We start from the raw sequence: 17944 nt of genomic DNA on the forward strand, positions 1-17944 counted from the left end.
GGCCTCCCTGTGTGGAGTTTGCATGTTCTCCCCGGGCCAGCGTGGGTTTTCTCCGGGTGCTCCGGTTTCCTCCCACATTCCAAAAACATGCGTGGCAGGCTGATTGAACACTCTAAATTGTCCCTAGGTGTGAGTGTGAGTGCGAATGGTTGTTCGTCTCTGTGTGCCCTGTGATTGGCTGGCAACCGATTCAGGGTGTCCCCCGCCTACTGCCCGGAGACAGCTGGGATAGGCTCCAGCACCCCCCGCGACCCTAGTGAGGATCAAGCGGCTCGGAAGATGAATGAATGAATGAATGAATGAATGAATGAATGAATGAATGAAAACTAAATCCAAAACACACAAAGTCCAAAGTATCAAACAAAAACCATGACTAAAGCTAAAACATAACAATCAACTAAACATGACAGAAACCAAGAGCACACAGCAACACACATGACAGTAGCAAGAAGCAACAATGACCCAACACTGAGTGTTCGGGCTGGGAGTCCTTTTAAAGGCCTGATTACCTAAGACCAACAGGTGTGCAGCTGCCAGGGGAGCCCTACAGTGCCACCTGTTGGTCCTTAAACCGAATCATGGCAATTTCACAGCAAACTCATCCTGTTGGTTGCCATAAGAGGGTAGCCGTGTTCCATGATTCGTTGAATACAGTTTGGTGTTTGAAATGTATCCTCCTGCCGTTCACTTTTATAAAATACGTTCGAGGATAAATGAAGACCGAAACGGAGCGAGAGAACCACGCGCCTGCTTCCTCTGGGGAGGGAGACTGACTTCAGCACCGCGTGGGCAGTGGAGAGCTCCTCTGGAGTGACCATTGATCGGGGGAGAGAGAAGGAAAGGACAGGGGAGGGAGCACGGAGGCATTTTCTTTTTTTTTTTTTGTGGATGCAAGGGAAAAATCACTTTTATATTTGTTCTGCACACTGTACTTGTTCCAGTGTTTTAGACTTGAAGACGAAGAGAGACTACATTTCAGTTACATTACGAAATGTCCCTCCATACTTATTTTTCCATACTTACTTGTCATGTCCTTGTTTATGATGATACTAATATACCGAAGACAAATTCCTTTTGTGTTCTACATACTTGGCCAATAAAGATGATTCTGATTCTGATTAAAATAACAAGAGCTGTCCAGAACAAAAATTGTAAAGAGTAAAAAATGATTCGCGGGCATCTTCACAGCTATACAGCAGATGTTTAATTGATCCAGGCAATAAATTGAAAAGCTTCACTACACCTCCTTAATTCGTGTGTGTGAACTGTCTTTTTCAGGAATGCCGTTGACGGAAATAAGAAGTTGTTCGCCATCTATGACACAAGCAGGTAAGCAGGTCCATAAACATATACCACACCCACTACACTTCTCCCAAACCACCCGGTCTGACTATCGGAATTCTCCAGTTCACACCATAAATAATAGATGCTACAGGCTAAAGCCAACATCATGAAACAACCCAGGCAACAAACATTTTGCCGATCAATCACAAGTAACGATCAAATAGGTTGATTAAGGCAGCCAGAACCCCCTAACCCGGATTGTGTTTGACACCTATCATTTTTTGAGGCGATAAAGGGGAGGGGGCTTTGCAGATGGTGTTAGGAACGCTGTAAAAAGTGTCAAGGAGGAAGGGGGGTGGGGCACTGTCTCCACAAAAGACGTGCTGAAGTCAAGATAAAACGAATCTCAGTGACGATGTTAACATTGATCACAAAAGAAAACAAACTAGTCGAAGATGTCATCAGGTTTATCAACCAAATAACACATTCACCCAACATCAAGAATGAAACACATTCTTCCAAAACTTAGTTTGGACGTAACGGCAGGAGGAGGGGAAAAAAAAACAGCAAACGGAAAAGGTTTTATGAGGAAACAACTGATGTGGCTCACATGCTAAATAGCAGGAACGCCCCTGTTAGTGCTGCTGGTGGGCACTTTTTGCAGCGTGCGAATGTTAGGCTCCGTCTCTCATTTGAACGAGGCGAGTGCCTTCCCCGCCGCCAGCATCTTCAGCAGCAACGGCGGCAGCGGCATTCTCGTCCACCCTCCTCATCAATATGCGCTCGAGCTGAATGCTAAATGCTCCTTCACAGTCTGACCAGAGAACCAGTGTTGGACGGGGAAACGATGTCGGCTCATATTTCCTAATTGAGCTGTCGACTCAAAGCGCGCGCCCCTCTTTCTCCAGCAGACTTTTCTCTTCTCATGGATAATCAATGGATTTGACTGTGATTTGAAAGAGCGTTGATCGAGGAGATTCTTGTATTTCGCTGTTGCCGTCGTGTGTGCTTGCAAACATGTTGACTTTGCGCAAGGCTCGCCAATTCCGCCTCTTGTCCGCACTGGTGGTCGGCTCCATAGTGTGTTGCGCCAAAAGGTGAGCTTTTACGCCGTGTCTCGAAGTCAAGGTTACTGGTCAGGTTTGCGTGACGCACGAGTCACGGCGAGAATCTTTTGTCGTTTCAGTGTCAACGAGCCCGGTAACATGTCATTCGTGAAGGAGACGGTGGATAAACTCCTGAAAGGGTACGATATTCGACTGAGGCCAGACTTTGGAGGTATTCGCCCACCGCACCATCACCTTGATTTTTTTCTACTTTTATTTTTGGCATTAATTGAGTGTGTTTTGCTCAGGTGTGCATAATAACGAGCTATTTAACCTCTTCCAGGGGCACCAGTAGCGGTCGGGATGAGCATAGACGTGGCCAGCATAGATATGGTGTCTGAAGTCAACATGGTGAGTGGATTTACATCCTAAATGCTGCTTGCTTGTGTTGACATGAAACCATGCTCCTCGTCTTGCCTGCTCTCAAACACAAATGCATCGGCGCTCGTAATTACAAATGTAGCCGGTAGTGGTGACGGGTGCCAGTGTAAATCAAGGATTGCCTTTCAGCCCATTATGCTGTGCGACGTGTAGCAGATTGGATGGTTTTCTTGGCATTGAACATTTGAATGCCTGCACTCACACTCTCGCAATACATCATTCTCCCTTCTGTATCGGCCCCAGGAAGAAAAAGGTTCAAACTTAAGATCTGCGAGCCAATTCTGGCGATAATGCAATTGCTGGGGATGGAGATTTTTTTATCACACATAAGTGTGGAAATGTTATATTGGAGGTAGGAGGCTCGATGAGGGTTGAGACTATGGTTTATCACCGGTGTGGTTCTGGGCTGTCTTTTGGAACATTGGCAGACACTTGAGTTTTCCAGCTTGGGAAGACTGGCTTTTGTCCTGCAAAAGGTACAACCGAAGTGCCGTCCAGCAGAGTAGTCTTGATTTACATCCAAAATAAACATTTTATTTGATGGGAAAATAGTGCTACATGGAGCATATAAATCTTACTAACCTTTGCAATGAGTACTAGTAGCCGACGGAAGCCTATAGCTCACACTTGGGGCTGCTTGTTAACCTCTTGAGCGAGAGTTAATTGTATAGGAGTATACTCTCAGGAGACCCACTCAGCTGACAGCTATCACACAATTCCGACTGGCTGCACTAATGAGGTGCTGCTTGTCTGTGCTGAGACGTTTATTGTACGTACTTTTCTTCTTCTTGAACATTTGAGGCTGCTCTGAAAACAGACAATGACCTAAATTGCATCAGAAATATGATTGCTCCGTCGTGCACCGTCTCGCCCCTTTGACTGGTTTTGCAGGCTCTTTGTGTGAATTGAAAGACTTAAGCAAATATGTGTGGTTCAGGTACAGCTATAAAAAAATTACATGCAATAAGTAAGACCAGCGCTGACAAATTACAAGGGCCATTGCATGTGTGCGGTACATGGAAGCAAGGTGTCTTTTGTCCGACTCCTGGGCCCATGAGCTTCTGAAATGATTTGTTTACTCAAACACATCAGACCACTGCAGCTTGGTTATGTGGTGGACTGCAAAGGGACGTTTGCGTGGGTGGGCTCTGATCAATACTAATGACTCGATGGTTACTTCACCAGGTGGTTGCTGGCTTGTACCTTTCAACCATTTACCCCAATAGCAACCCCTGCATCCAGTAAGATTACATTTATGTGCCGCTAAATTCTTCTGATAAATAGTGTTTCTGGGATTTATGAGCGGATTAGACTCAGTCAGTATCTCACTATAACCTCACTGGGATCCAAAACCATGATTACAGAGTTATCGCTTCTGATGTAAGAGAGTTTGTACAGGAAATTATTGAGCAACCAATCGGCCAAACGGGACATGTGAATGTTTTGCTTACTTTAGAGGTGTAATAACACAATTTGGCCTCATTATTGTTTCGTAGTTAATTCAGTACTATCATTTATTGTTATATGTATTTTTGAGTTACATGCGTCTAGCTCTAGTGCAAAATTTTCATTTTCACATTCCCTCTCGACCCAATAAAAAAAAAAAAATAATGGCCTTGCCATTAAATTGGGTGAGGGGTCTTCAGAGAAAAAGAAATAACCACTGTGATACTGTCATGCTTTATACAGCCAGCAGCACAGCCGCAGCTCTCAGTCGCTTCCCTGGAGTAAAAACCCTTTCAAAATGGCCTCTTTCCTGACTTTGCTTGTGTACACTTCTCACCGCTAAATCCACTTCACCATCCAAACAGAGAGGCCCGTGGGCACTATGCACAAACTGATTATTGAAGTTCAGCAATTGTCAAAACATGTACAGCTTGCCGTGCAAAAGACAAACAAAAAAGGCAGACGGACGATAAAAACAGAGAATTTCAATGTAAAATATTTCCACTGAAACATTTGCCAATAGGTCTATGAATTCACTCTTACAGGTATGCAAATGCACACACACACACACACACACACACACACACACACACACACACACACACACACACAAATCCAGGAAACAAAATGGTTTTAGTATCATGTGGATGAACAAACAAAAAAGTGTGAATTTAAAGAGATCAACCTAAAAAAAAATCAATTCTAGTTGATTCGTTCCTCCTGTTCATATGGTACCAATCCACAATAAGGCTTTATCAAATATTCTGCCTTTACAAGGCTAATTAGCTCACTTTTGATTGGTGTCGTTAGCGAAGCATGAAAATCCTGGAGTTGGGAATATGAGAGCTGTTTCTAATATTTTGACTACCTTGTTTTGCTACACAGTAAGGGAGTCATGCACGGCGAACTACACCTACGACACAACCGCATAAATAAAACAACAAATACCTGTTTGACAAAAGAGCAAAATCGTGCACCTTCAACGCGAGCCACAGCTGCACAGTTCAACTTCTGCCTTCGATGTGGAGTTTGCATTTTCTCTTTGTGCTAGTGTGGGTTGTCTCCAGGTATGCCGGCTTCCTCCCACAAGGCAAAAAGTTTTAGTACACTCTGAATCGACTGCAAAGCAAAGGATAATGATAAAATAATGCCACTCAGTTTTACAGAGGGATTCATTCAGCAACATGTTAATTCTTACTTAGGTTGGAATTTGCACCACTGGAAAACTGAACTGCATTTTACTGAATTTTCTCATCTTTGGCCTACTAAATAGTCATGTCAAAATCGCAGATGCAGTTCTCAGCGTGAAGTCACTTTTGATAAAGCTGATTTGGATCTCGTTGGAGTTATCCTAATGAAGTGCGTGGCCAGTGAGTGCACTGTATATTCTGTCGACATTTTCCTTCTTTGCAATTCTGCCCTATGTTGATTAAATGAACTGCAGATCTCTGGCAGAAAATCCAGAGTGTAAGAAATATGGGAGGAGAGAGGAAGAGGGAGGGAGAGAGTGAGCTGTAAATATTTATTGAAACAGAAAACGGCACAGTGAGAGCATCTGGCACAGCAGGTACGCCGATGTTGCTTTCCCGCTGCCCTTTAAAGGGTGGTACAAGCTCTTCATCCAGCAGATGTGAAAAGGGATGAGGTGCACTAATTACCTCGGAAATTTGTTCGGGGTGTCACTGGGGGCATGTGGGGACAAGATCAGAGCCAGGCAAAATAGATTGGAGGAACCTGATGAGCTAGGCGGTGATCACACTAAGCAAATGAAAATACGAGCCGAAAACCATCCGCCACTCTTTTGAATGACACTTCTGTATCCTCAAGTGTTCATCAGAAAGAGAAGCAATTTTGATCATAATAGACTCAATTCGAGGAGCAAATTAGTAATTTTGGACGCTGTTTTCCTTGCGGGTTAATCACAGGCACCTGACACTAGAGTTTAGTAAACACTAAAACAGGGAGGCAGACTTTAAGGCTGCAGGAATCAAATACTTCAGTGTATGGGTATCCTGCTGGAAATCCTATAGAATAATGGTGTATTCGGATTAACTATATTCTCACTCCCTACATTTCACTTCGAAATGAACAACTGGCTGGTTTCCTTTTTTATATAATCAAAAGCTATTATGAGCAGCAAACTATATATTATTCTCTAGAAACATTTTCAATGGGGCAAATGAACACAAATATACATTTTAGCTTAAACTCAGCATTTCTTTTATCAAAAATATAAGGCATTAAACAAAATAAAGGCTTTAATAGCCTTTGTGCAATGCCAATTGAGCAGATAGCATTTCATCCTTCAACATAAGTCAGAAGGTTAAGGTTGTTTGTTTATGAATTTCGACCAGTGACCTTGGAATTACACAAATACACTTACCGATAATACAAGTTTTGGATGTGTTCAAACTACAATAAAGACACTTTGAAAGGAAACAGTTGAAATGGAAAGCTATATTCAATATCAGAGAGAGGAAATCCAGCGCCAGAAAGTAGAACGCTGCCGAAGTTTGGCTTTAGCCACATGTACCTTTACTGTACTCAACTGGCAAGTAAACACGCTCATTTGTCTCCCTGTTGAGTAAAAACATCTGTGGCTTAGGCCAAAATGTGGCAGGATGTTTACCTTCCGGAATTTGATACCTTTATTAAATATAGATTGTTCTCAGTGTGTTTAGATGATTCACTTGTTAGATAATAATCCTCAAGAAGGATTTTGAAGGACTACTGTATATCTAGCTCAAGAAAGAGGAGAGTTTTCTCAAATGAGCACCTTAGCAAGAACCAATGTTATAAACCTTTTGTGGTAATTTTTAGTAGGCTAACTAAAGCTGTCAAATAATTGTCACTGATTTCAAAAGAGGACAAAGTTATCTTAATTATTTAACTCACCTTTAGTCAAAATGTTACTAAAAGCGGCGGTGAAGTGTGTCGGTTTTAGTTACCGCAGGCGCCAAAGGCCTAGCTACGACTTGCGCTGAGCCAGTGACAACGCCAGCCTTCTGACATACCCAAAGTATAATTAGCGGCTCATGCGTTCATGAAGACAGCAGCCGCAGTAGCTGCGAGAACTCGTTTGAATAGTGCAACATATATGCATGTCGCAGCAATATGCTTTACTTCATCACAGAGAGACTCACACACCAGCGGCGCTCTTTCCACAACCGCTGATCAGGAAACTATCCATGGCCGCCGCACTCCCCGCCTCCCGAGTCCTGCACGGAGGGAGCAGGGTTAACTACAGCCGCTGGTAATTCCGTTCGCGTTTAAAAAGATCGTTTTCAATTACAGAGCTTTGATATACACGTTCCTGAACAATTAGCAAAAACAAGAAAACTGATCATTATCACTGTTGTGTGTTATGGCGTTACCCCATGTTCCTCTAGAGCACAAATCTCAAAATACTTTTCTTTTTTGAGGAGCAGCTGTGCTAATCAATAACTTTATTTTGAGAAGCAGCTTGCTAATTTTAAGGAGCCTTTTTGCAGGTCGACCACAAGGACCTGAAGCGAGGTTTTTGTTACTGTTTTTCTTTTTTTTCTCCGTTGCTTTGGTACCTTTTTCATATCAAATTGAATTTCTCAAAACGAGTTCAATCATTGTGTCACTTGTGCACATTTTCTTTGAAGAAGTTGCAAATATATTTGAGATTAGAAATTGTAAAGATGAACGTTATAGCACTGTCATTGGTTTACGTGTGACATAAATGTACACACTCCAACTGTAATGTCGAGGACTTTCTGTCGGAAGTTATCAAAGCTTCTGATCCCATCACATGTACTAGCTCCCGTTTTAGGAGAAATTAATTAACAGACCCTCATGTGGGCAAACGGTGAGCACCAAGTTACACTAACAGGATGAACAAGCAAGTCATCCCACGGCTGCATGTAGGCGAAAGAGAGAGCAATTCATTGTGGAGGGCTGAAAACATCTCTCGTTCGCCAAATGTTCATGCTGTCATTTTTTTCCTTTTTTTCCGACTAGTTAGTTGGTTTTCTCACACCATGATTTTTTGTTGTTGGTTGTTGGTTTTTTACCTCTGTTTGGCGTGTTGGGCTTTTCTGGCATCATTTGGTTACAACATATCAGCTCATACAGTTACCAAGTTACCGTAACCGTTGTATGCCCACCAGTGTAGGCCCTAACTGTGTCACCATCATTATCCTACTGTATATAGGTCTCACAGATCTTTTCTCTACAGTGTGGCTTAATATACCCACATGTCTTTTATCCAGCATCCTACTTCCAGACTGATGGGATGTAATTGGCCTCAAGAGGCCAAATGCTGTTGGATAAAGTGTCGGCTGTGAATCTAGAATAGGTGAAAGCTACGTGCTGATCCCAATGTACTGAAGGATGATGTTCCAGTGGTGTTTTTACAGGGATTGAAGAACTTGAGAATTACTAAGAACACCATCTCAAGGTTCTAAATGTGACCAAAAGGAAAAGAATGACTTTATAAACACTGTCCAGACTTCTTTCTCGACAGCTTATCCTCATTTGGGTGGCAGGTGTGCTGGACAGATTAGCAATGTGGTGCTCACGGCACAAGGTAGACCCCAAGGACCACGTGGGAAACCTTCTGGCCTTTTATGAAAATAGTGCACCAATGATGGGGCATTGTTTTTTTTTTTTTGGAATGTTGTAGAAGTCATCATTTGAAATTATGTACAGTGTAAGGGTGCACGGTATAGCCCAGGGGTGGGCAATTATTTTCCCCGGGGGGCCAAATGAGAAGCAGAAAATATTGTGGAGGGCCGGGCCAAAATAAAGAAGATAGCACAATGTCTTTGTATGCAAGTAATAATGTAACATTCTCCACCACCATCACACTCAGAACCGGTTCTCCTCAAGGATGTGTACGGAGCCCCCTTTTGTTCACGCTCTACACATTTGATTGCTCTCCGACTCTTATTAGCGGTCCAGTTTGCGGAAAGTTTTTAACCTGATAACAATCAAAGCATTCTAGGAACTGTTCATTTACTCGAGCCACAAGCAATTCACTCTGAGCATGGAAATTGCCGGAATCGGACTGTGTAAGAATCGCTTCCTTGTTTTTCAAAGTCTCGTAGATTTGAGTCTTTCCGATTCCAGGCGTCTCCTGAGTGTTTCGTACTTTGTTACCCGCTTCGTTTAATCAGATACATATCACTTTCCCTTCCATGGTCATTACTCTCTCCCTCTTTCTTCGTCTTCCCCTCCCTCCCTGTGCTCTGCAACTTGAAGTAACTGCGCCACCTGGTGTTGAAATACCTGTCATTACAAGTCCAAACGAAATGAATGCAATCAAACCTTAATTGTGCACCAATCTTTGGCCGGATCCGGCCCGCGGGCCGTAGTTTGCCCACCACTGGTATAGCCAGTATATATTTCAGGAATGAATTGGCCCCAAGGTGCAGATTAAGGCCAATTGTAATAATTCGTTTTAATTACGTCGTCGTATCTCTCTTAGTACTCACTGCTCAGTGTGTCAGAAATGCCATAAATGTATGGCCAACTCCAAAGAGAAAGTAGAAAAAAAAACCCTACATGATAAACTTGTTAAGCAGACATCACCTTGCTGTTTTCCACTGTTCATATTGAGGAATGCTTGTTGCACGCTACTTTGGAAAGCTAAAGTGACGAAACATGACATGGAGGCAACAGTTCGCTTTGCATCCGGTGTCTACATAGCATCAGCGAAAACGCTGCAATGTTCAAGTGCAGCTTTTTACCATCATCATCATTTGAAAGCATTATTGTCAGAGAGTTACGGCAAGTAGTAAGTAAGGAGAATGACAGCGAAGCCATGCTAATTGCTAAGCTATCGAAATGCAGTCGCAAAACACTGAAATGAATGTTTGTGTGAGACAGCATACTTGTCACATGGGTCTGGCTGGAACTGTGTTACAGCGGAGAGTAAGCAACAAAATGCCAGGCTACTTAATCAGTGACTGGATATATATTAAGTATATACAGCTGTGTATCCAAGAAGGATACACAGCCACCCGAAACACTTAAATGAAGTCAGAACTTCACCGCATATGTCAGTTGAGAGGAGGCGTATTTTCAGAAAGAAAGAGAAGCACTGTATAAAAAAGAGAGGTGGGCATTCCATCAATGATGGATGCCCATTTTGATGGCAAATGACACAAAATTTTAAAAACATTGAGTGGCAAAAATATTGAGAAATGGAATCCACACTCCTCTGTTTATATGCTCGCACTTCCCATCAGAAATTCCGTCAAGGAGGGAAGAGATAACAAAGGTTAACATTTGGGGTAATGAGGTGATGTATGTCGTCTTTTGATGGAGACATCTGCTAAGGATGACGTCACGTGACTGACACGTGTTACAAATGCATCGTCTGCATGTCAGAATCATTGCTATTACCCCAAATCTTCATTTTATGCTTTATGTTTCAAGTGGGATTCAATTAAAGTCAAACATCAACACTGTTATGCTTCACAAGCGTGCAAATGCCCCGGGGCTCATATTACCTTTGATTGATTGCCATGACAACAGGAATCTTTCATCTTTGTTTGAGTATAATATTTTATGGATGTCATTTTTTGCACATGAACCTTTATGCTCATGCTTTTCTGTTAAATCTTGAAATGCTTATTTATTTCAAGAATATTTTGTGAACAATTGCTTGCGGTTTGGGTCTCGAATGCCAGCTGAAGGATCAGGCAGACAGAGAGATTGCTGGAGAGAGAGCCGAGAGCGTAATGTTGTGAGATGGACTTTTATTGTCTTCAATATATCTGTGACTGGTTTACACGGTGCACAGGGTGTTATATTTTTTTTATTTATTGAATGTTTGAGTCAAAGAGGGTTGTAACTATTGATTGTAAATACTGTACGATGGCATATCTCAGTTTTAGTGTTCACGGTGTTCCATAATGAACGAGCACTAAAACGATTGTGGATATTAGCAGGAAGCGTGGTTCTTTACCGGAGTAGAGACTTTGGTTGTGCTGCAAATGCATGTGACCAAGTAAGTGTTACGTAAGACTAACATGACAATGATTGCAGCCAAAAAAAAACCCTTCTCCCTAAAAGAGACAAGCTGTGCAGTCTTGTAAATGAACTGCAACAATAAGCCATTCAATAAGTGTCACTTTGACCCTCAAAAATTACAAATACTTTTTGCCGACTGGTATGTGTCTCCTTTTTCTCAAGACTGTTTCGTTGCTTTGGCTTTTTGAGCATTTTATGAAGCTATACATCATCCATCCATTTTCCGATCCTCTTTATCCACATAAGGCTCGTGGGGGGTGCTGGAGCCTATCCCAGCTGTCTTCGGGCAGCAGGCGGGGGACACCCTGAACCGGTTGCCACAGACGAACAACCATCCACGCTCACACTCACACCTCGCGACAATTTAGAGTGTTCAGTCAGCCTTTCATACATGTTTTTGGAATGTGGGAGGAAACCGGAGTACCCGGAGAAAACCCACACAGGCACGGGGAGAACATGCAAACTCAACACAGGGAGGCCAGAGCCGGGATCGAACCCACGACCTCTGCACTGTGAGGTTGATGCGCTAACCAGCGATACATCACGCAAAATAAAAGTCCAAAGAAATTATTCTTATTATTGAAGGAATACCCTGTCATTCAGACATAAAGGGCCAAACCCAACCCTGTTTTTTTCTGAGCAAGGATTATTTTTGCCCTTCTACAGCAGACATGGAAGGTGATAGAAAAACATTCAGGGGTTTCCCCCGCCCTGTGGCGATTCCCACCTCAGGGACATCCCATGGAAATAGGCTGAAATTACATTAAAGTGACTCAAATTGTTTTAGCGAATATGGGTTCATATAGAGTACATGCTGGTTACATATCATCATTTTTCTCTCCTGCATAGGAAGTGGGGAGTTAAGGTTGAGATAAAAACAGCAAGGCTGCATTTATTTTTCATGTTTCTTTGATACACATCAGAAGTAGTGATTTCTTATAATTGCAGTTTTATCTTCGGTCATGGAATGATGCGAGCTGGCACATGCCATCTGGCAAATATTGCTCGCAGTGCCTCTCCTTGCTGCTTGTGGTGTGCAACCAATTTGGCAGTTGGTTTTGTTAATACTCCGATTTTTGTGGGCAGTTATTATTTATCTATCTGTTCATTTTTCCAGGTCATTCCAGAGAGAGGGACCAGCAACAGAAAAGGCTCGATCCGCTCTGAGCCTCAGTTTAGTTCTTGGTACTTCTAATAATGTCTGGTCCACAGACCTGAGGCGCCGGGCAGGTGTGTAGGGGCGGATGAGCTCAGAGAGGTAAGGTGGCGCGAGATTATTCAGAGCTTTGAAAACAAAGAGGAGGATCTTGAAAATAACTCTAAAATGAATGGGGAGCCAGTGAAGGGATGCCAGAGTAGGAGTTATGTGCTCCCTCTTACAAGTACCAGTCAAGAGGCGAGCAGCGGCATTCTGGACCAGCTGAAGGCGCTTAATGGAGGACTGGCTGACTCCAAAGTAAAGGGCATTGCAGTAATCGAGCCGGGATGTAACAAAGGCATGAATTACTGTCTCAAAGTGTTCATGTGAGAGGAGAGGTTTTATTTTGGCCAGCTGTCTAAGGTGAAAGAAGCTGGATTTAACAACGGCACCAATTTGCCGATCGAGGTTGAAATCACTGTCCAGTTTAAGGCCCAAGTTTGAGACTGTTGACTTAAGATAAGGAGACAGGGGGCCCAAGTCTACAGGATGGAATGTACAAGGGCCACTGGGACCAAACAATATTACAATATCATAGCAGCAAGAGGACTGTTGAGGAAATGAGGGTCACTTAACAGCAAAAACTCCACTTATCTGAACCCTCACAAAGGAATGTGTTTATCCAGGCGGCTTCATAGAATAATCGAGGCTCATTATCTACACTGGTCGCTGTTTTTTATCGCAACTGTATTATTGCCACAAATCCATCCTTTTCACAGCAAATGAGAGCCCTGCCCACACGGCAGGTAGTGGAGAGCTGCGCTAGTTCTCATCACCAATTCGTTTTGATTGTAACCATGAAAGATTGATGATGGCCATGTGTTTGTACATGGTGCATGGTTGAATTCAATTATTTACGTCATGGCATGCTTGTGCTTGCTGGACTGCCCACCTGCTGGTACTATCGAGGGAGTTGTACACGCAAACCCAATGTATGATCCCTCGTTGGGGCAAGCGGGATGGGCGGTGCCGTTTTATGTGATTGATAAAGGGTAAAGTAATGTTCGTAATGCAGGAGACATGAAAACCACATCAGCAGCATTAATTAATTATAGATTAACATACAATGTCCAATACTGTGCCACTGCCAGTAGCATTTTTCTCGGCCTCAGAAGCTCTTTGTGGATTATTACATTCAGAAAATGATGAATAGATGGTGAATGTATATACAGTGCAAGTTTAACATCAGCCATATCAAAAGCATGGAATCGCTATTGATAAAGGCACAGGATTAGTGACTGTCACGTTGCGCCCGAGGCGATGAGAGATTGCCTCGTGCACAACAAAATAACGAGGTGGATCCCAGGTAAAGCAGACACGAAAAGATCTTGTATGGAACACAAAAGGTTTTAATAACGAACAGAAAGAGCCCGACAGGGAAAACGGTAACAAAAAACGCTGGTCAAATAAGGACCAGGAAATAAGGAAAACAACCGAAAACGCTCGCGGAAAAACAAAGAGCGAGGGAGTACAGAAATCGGTAACCTAGAGCAATACAATTTAGATGCAACGCGAATAACAAGAGTAATGGCCGTAAGGCAAAAAGGCAACGAGTAATATCAATCGAGAAAATAGCGCGCGAGAGCAATGGCACGGTAAGGAATTCTCCGGCAGTGAGAGGACTGCCGGAGCCTCTTAATAAAGGAGGATAATCAGCCCGAAATTACGGACAGGTGTGCAGATGGCGGAGGGAAAAAACTCGCCACCTGCTGGCGGGCACGTGACGTGACAGTGACGTTCCAATACTCTTTAGTGGGCAAGTGTAGTGATGATAATGAAGAATCCAATACAGTCTGACATGAAAATTTGAATGCCCTGCCGGTGGTACAATTTTGGAAACTGACCAAAGATGCAAGATGAAGAAAAGCTGCAGTAAGGTATCAACATAGTGTAACACTGAGACCGGGTACTCAGGTGACTACCCTCGACTTTACTGGTCAGTTAGTTCACTACATCACATTTGGGGAACAGAACCAGCATCCTAGACCTGCCCCCTCAGTCTTTTGGGTCATCCTCAATTAGTTCATACCCCCCCCCCCCCCCCCAACACCCTTGCAAGCCCGGTTCAGCTACTACTCGTCCTTCTTCAGCGGTAGCCATTTGGATGATGTTTCTGCCTGCTTTGAAATGTTGTCCACCAGATTCTTATGGGTTAAACCTCTGATCTCAAGAACCCAGTGCTCACCACCGTGACTATCCAGGGAAGACCCTGCAATGCAGCTCAATTTGTTGGTACATGCTCTTCATCCCTCTGCTGGTTCTAGAAGATTAGGGACTTGTATCTCCACAGCTCATGTTCATTTATCTTGTCAATCAGTTCCTCTCAGGGTACCTGTTTTGTTGTCGGAAGCAAAGCACAAGGTCTCGTTGGAAGCTGGTGAGTGAAATCAAATTTGGAAACATGAGTCGCTTTCCATAGTCAACCCTCATTTCCCATAACGAAGATCGCTGCACGCCTCTTCTCCTTACCTACCTTCTCCTAGGTTTAAAAAAAATGTTTCAGAATTCGACAGACCGTGTTGTGCCCTGGGCGAGGAAGCCGCCGGCACATCTGACAGTTTGGTGGCTGAAAGTACCGGTAGACTAAATTGTATGGCTGCTGAAAGCAGGTCTAAGTTTTGGTGCAGGTGGTGATATTGCGTTTTTAAAAAAAAAATTTTTTTTAATGTGAAGACGCAGTCGAAGCAAACAGATTTTGTATACCCCGTGCACCTCTTTTGGACAGAATTTAAAGGAAATGAGAGGAACCACTTCCATTGGCTGAGAAGAAAATTAACTGTGTTCATACCCACAATGGCACAAACGCCCGTTTCTAACACACCTCAATAAAAATTCCAAAGGAAAGAAAACTGCACCCATGTACACAGTTAGACCACACCAGAATTGCGCCAGGCAGGAAAATAGGGCCCCATGTGTTTCGGGTTTACTGGTGTTCTGTGCTGCATATAGGAGGGATCCGAGGTCACTCTCCATCCTTGGAGGTTTGCTTTTCTTATCTTACAGACAAAGCCTCGGTGGAACTTAAACCGATGCCCCGCCATATTACAGATGTCCTCCCAACTGAGGGATCTTCTCTGGACACTGTCCCACTGGGTTCAGATTCCCCACTGTGTCATGACTACTGCTCTCATGACAAGAAGCAAAAGAAAGCAATCCATACCTCAAAGTCAGCTGACAAAGCAGTAATCCTCTCTCTTATTGATGATTTATGTAGCTTCATTATTTATTGACAATTAAAAACTTGAAATTACGTTTAAAACATAAAATATAAAGTTAATACAAGTCCTAGTTTGAAAAGGGTACTTTTCTTTTTCCATCCATTGTTTCTTATGGGAATGATTGTTTTAAAATAGCATCCTGGAACCAACTATGTAGCGACATTGTAGCTTAGGATGCGTATTTTATCTAATGGCATGAAGCACCATATGCATACCCAAATCAGATGACAGTGCGAATGAATCCCACTCACTCGCTTTGCGAGTTACAAAACCACAAGTGGCAGCGAAGGACTTCTACTCTCATCATTAAATAGAGAGTAGATAAGCACATTCGGTACCTGTACATCCCATAGGTGACACCTCAGCTTTGATCTCAAACCCAACATTCAGAGATTGATTCATCATTATTTTTCTTTGTTGACTGTGAGTAATCATGACATAGTGAGATGCGTGGGTGCGTGGGTGCACTTTGAGCACCCACTCAACCTAACATGGTTTATTGGCTGCTAAATATTCCAAGCTTCCGTTGGCATGTGGTCACTCCAGCACCTATCATGCAATGACAGTTATATCGCACGGAATTTCTCTTTTACTGCTACATCCATTCTTTTTTTTCCCTACATTTTCTCGACACCCCAATAAAATTTAATGGTGTGTTTACAGGTTGTTCTTCCGATTTATTCTGACGATCACATGGCACAATACCAGCTTACTTTACCTCCTCAAAAAGTGTGTACAATCTGTGTTGCCTGTGCTGACTACGATTCTCCTTGTTGGTGTCTTGTCCAGTGAGCTGTTACTAGAAATAAATGAATAACATTCAGAATGATCTAGAATCAAATACTGGTGAATGTGCTTTCAGCTTTGGATAATTCTCTTGGATTTTCGAGGCTTTCTGCAAACTGCATGTGGTTTGTGTTTTCGTCGAGTGTTTTGTAAGTGTGTGGGTCTTGCAAACCAGGGATGCGCCCCCAACCCACCAAAAAATATCTACAGTTATGTAATGAGTGTTGCTTGAACATGCCTCTTGCTTTGTTATTATGTGTCAACCTGAGTGTTACGGCAACAGCAGGTGTGGGTACCTTGCCAGCGCCAGGTTGGTGCAGCCTGGTTTCATTTCAGAGCCACAGCGGGCAGAGGGGAAAACATGGCGTTGGCTCAAGAGGGAGGGAGGAAAAGTACAGAAGGGAGCGGGGGTACAGAAAAGCAAAAAAAAGAAGAGGGCGCATGTGCCTTATGTGCTTTGTACAGTGGAAAAGAGGTCCGGTATTCACCTCTTATTTAATGAACGGCATCCTACTATAATCTAAAGGGGTCATTTGACCTCATTAAGTGTGTATTGTTTCGACATTTCTAGATTTGTCTTTTTTATTTTGCTTTATCTTTCATTAATTGTGTTAATTTAATAAGGAGAACTGGGTGGTATGTTTTCAATGTCCTGTGCAACCATGCTCTTTGGAGTCAATTTCATCCCCGGGGCTGTTTGAGCTGCATAAAACACATGAGAAACATCAACCTTTTACCCATTTGTTCCAGTTGTTGTGGTTATTAAGGTTCCTATAGCAAATAATTTTCTAACCATAAAAAATCTCTAGACCCCGAACCTAACAGAAACCTGACTGTAGTAGGGGGAGAATTACAGATACTTTACGCGACATTGTTTGACCAATTTTTAATAATTTCTGTTTGTGCTGTTTGCTCTGTGTTTTTGCTCTCTTTCAATTAAATATGACTTTGATTGAAATAAATGAGGTGCTGTTGTATGTCTTTATAACATACTATGCTGGAGTTGCTCGGCATGGAGCGGAGGAGGTGCGTCTTATCCTCTGACAGAAAAAAATATCTGCCGACAAGAATCACAAATTTACTTTTAATTGACCTTGACTTAATGGCCACAGCTGGAATCGGGAGACAGTGAATTTGGAACCCAGTTGAAACATAACACCAGGATGACCAAAACAAGGAGTATTAGAATAGGAGTATAGAATTGTATCTAACACAATGACTGGTGAGTCACCAGATTGACTTAGCAATGTTCAAACATTTTTTTTCCTGTCAAAGGATGAGGAGTCCCTCCTCCCCTGCGCTCCAATGTAGTAATTAGCCCTGCAACCAAATCCACGCAAGACACGCAGCATGTGTTTCTAACAATGGTTAGCAAAACGTACTAACCTGGTTAGTGACCATAAGGGTGATTGGACAAAAACTGTCACTTTGTCCGCCATTTTTTGAAAGTTTCCTGTTCGTCGTCAATCGGCAGCAAAACGAGTGTCTGTCAGTGACGGACTGAAGGACCTTGCGTTAGC

General features: G+C 42.9%; 1 protein-coding gene across 4 annotated transcripts in view; it reads left to right on the forward strand.

Annotated features, from left to right (window-relative positions):
• LOC127592243 (gamma-aminobutyric acid receptor subunit beta-3-like) overlaps positions 1-17944 on the forward strand; it is a 62201-nt gene that overhangs the window by 22418 nt on the left and 21839 nt on the right. For 2 of the 4 annotated variants that reach the window (XM_052052813.1, XM_052052822.1), the window contains exons 2-4: positions 1279-1329; positions 2471-2562; positions 2674-2741. In XM_052052813.1, the coding sequence (XP_051908773.1) occupies positions 1279-1329; positions 2471-2562; positions 2674-2741 (211 nt within the window). Of the gene's footprint in view, positions 1-1278; positions 1330-1693; positions 2382-2470; positions 2563-2673; positions 2742-17944 lie in introns of those variants that run through there. The other 2 variants (XM_052052831.1, XM_052052840.1) reach the window with 2 other exon arrangements.

The sequence above is a fragment of the Hippocampus zosterae genome, chromosome 2 (assembly GCF_025434085.1).
Source record: "Hippocampus zosterae strain Florida chromosome 2, ASM2543408v3, whole genome shotgun sequence".
In the NCBI taxonomy this organism is placed as follows: domain Eukaryota; kingdom Metazoa; phylum Chordata; class Actinopteri; order Syngnathiformes; family Syngnathidae; genus Hippocampus; species Hippocampus zosterae.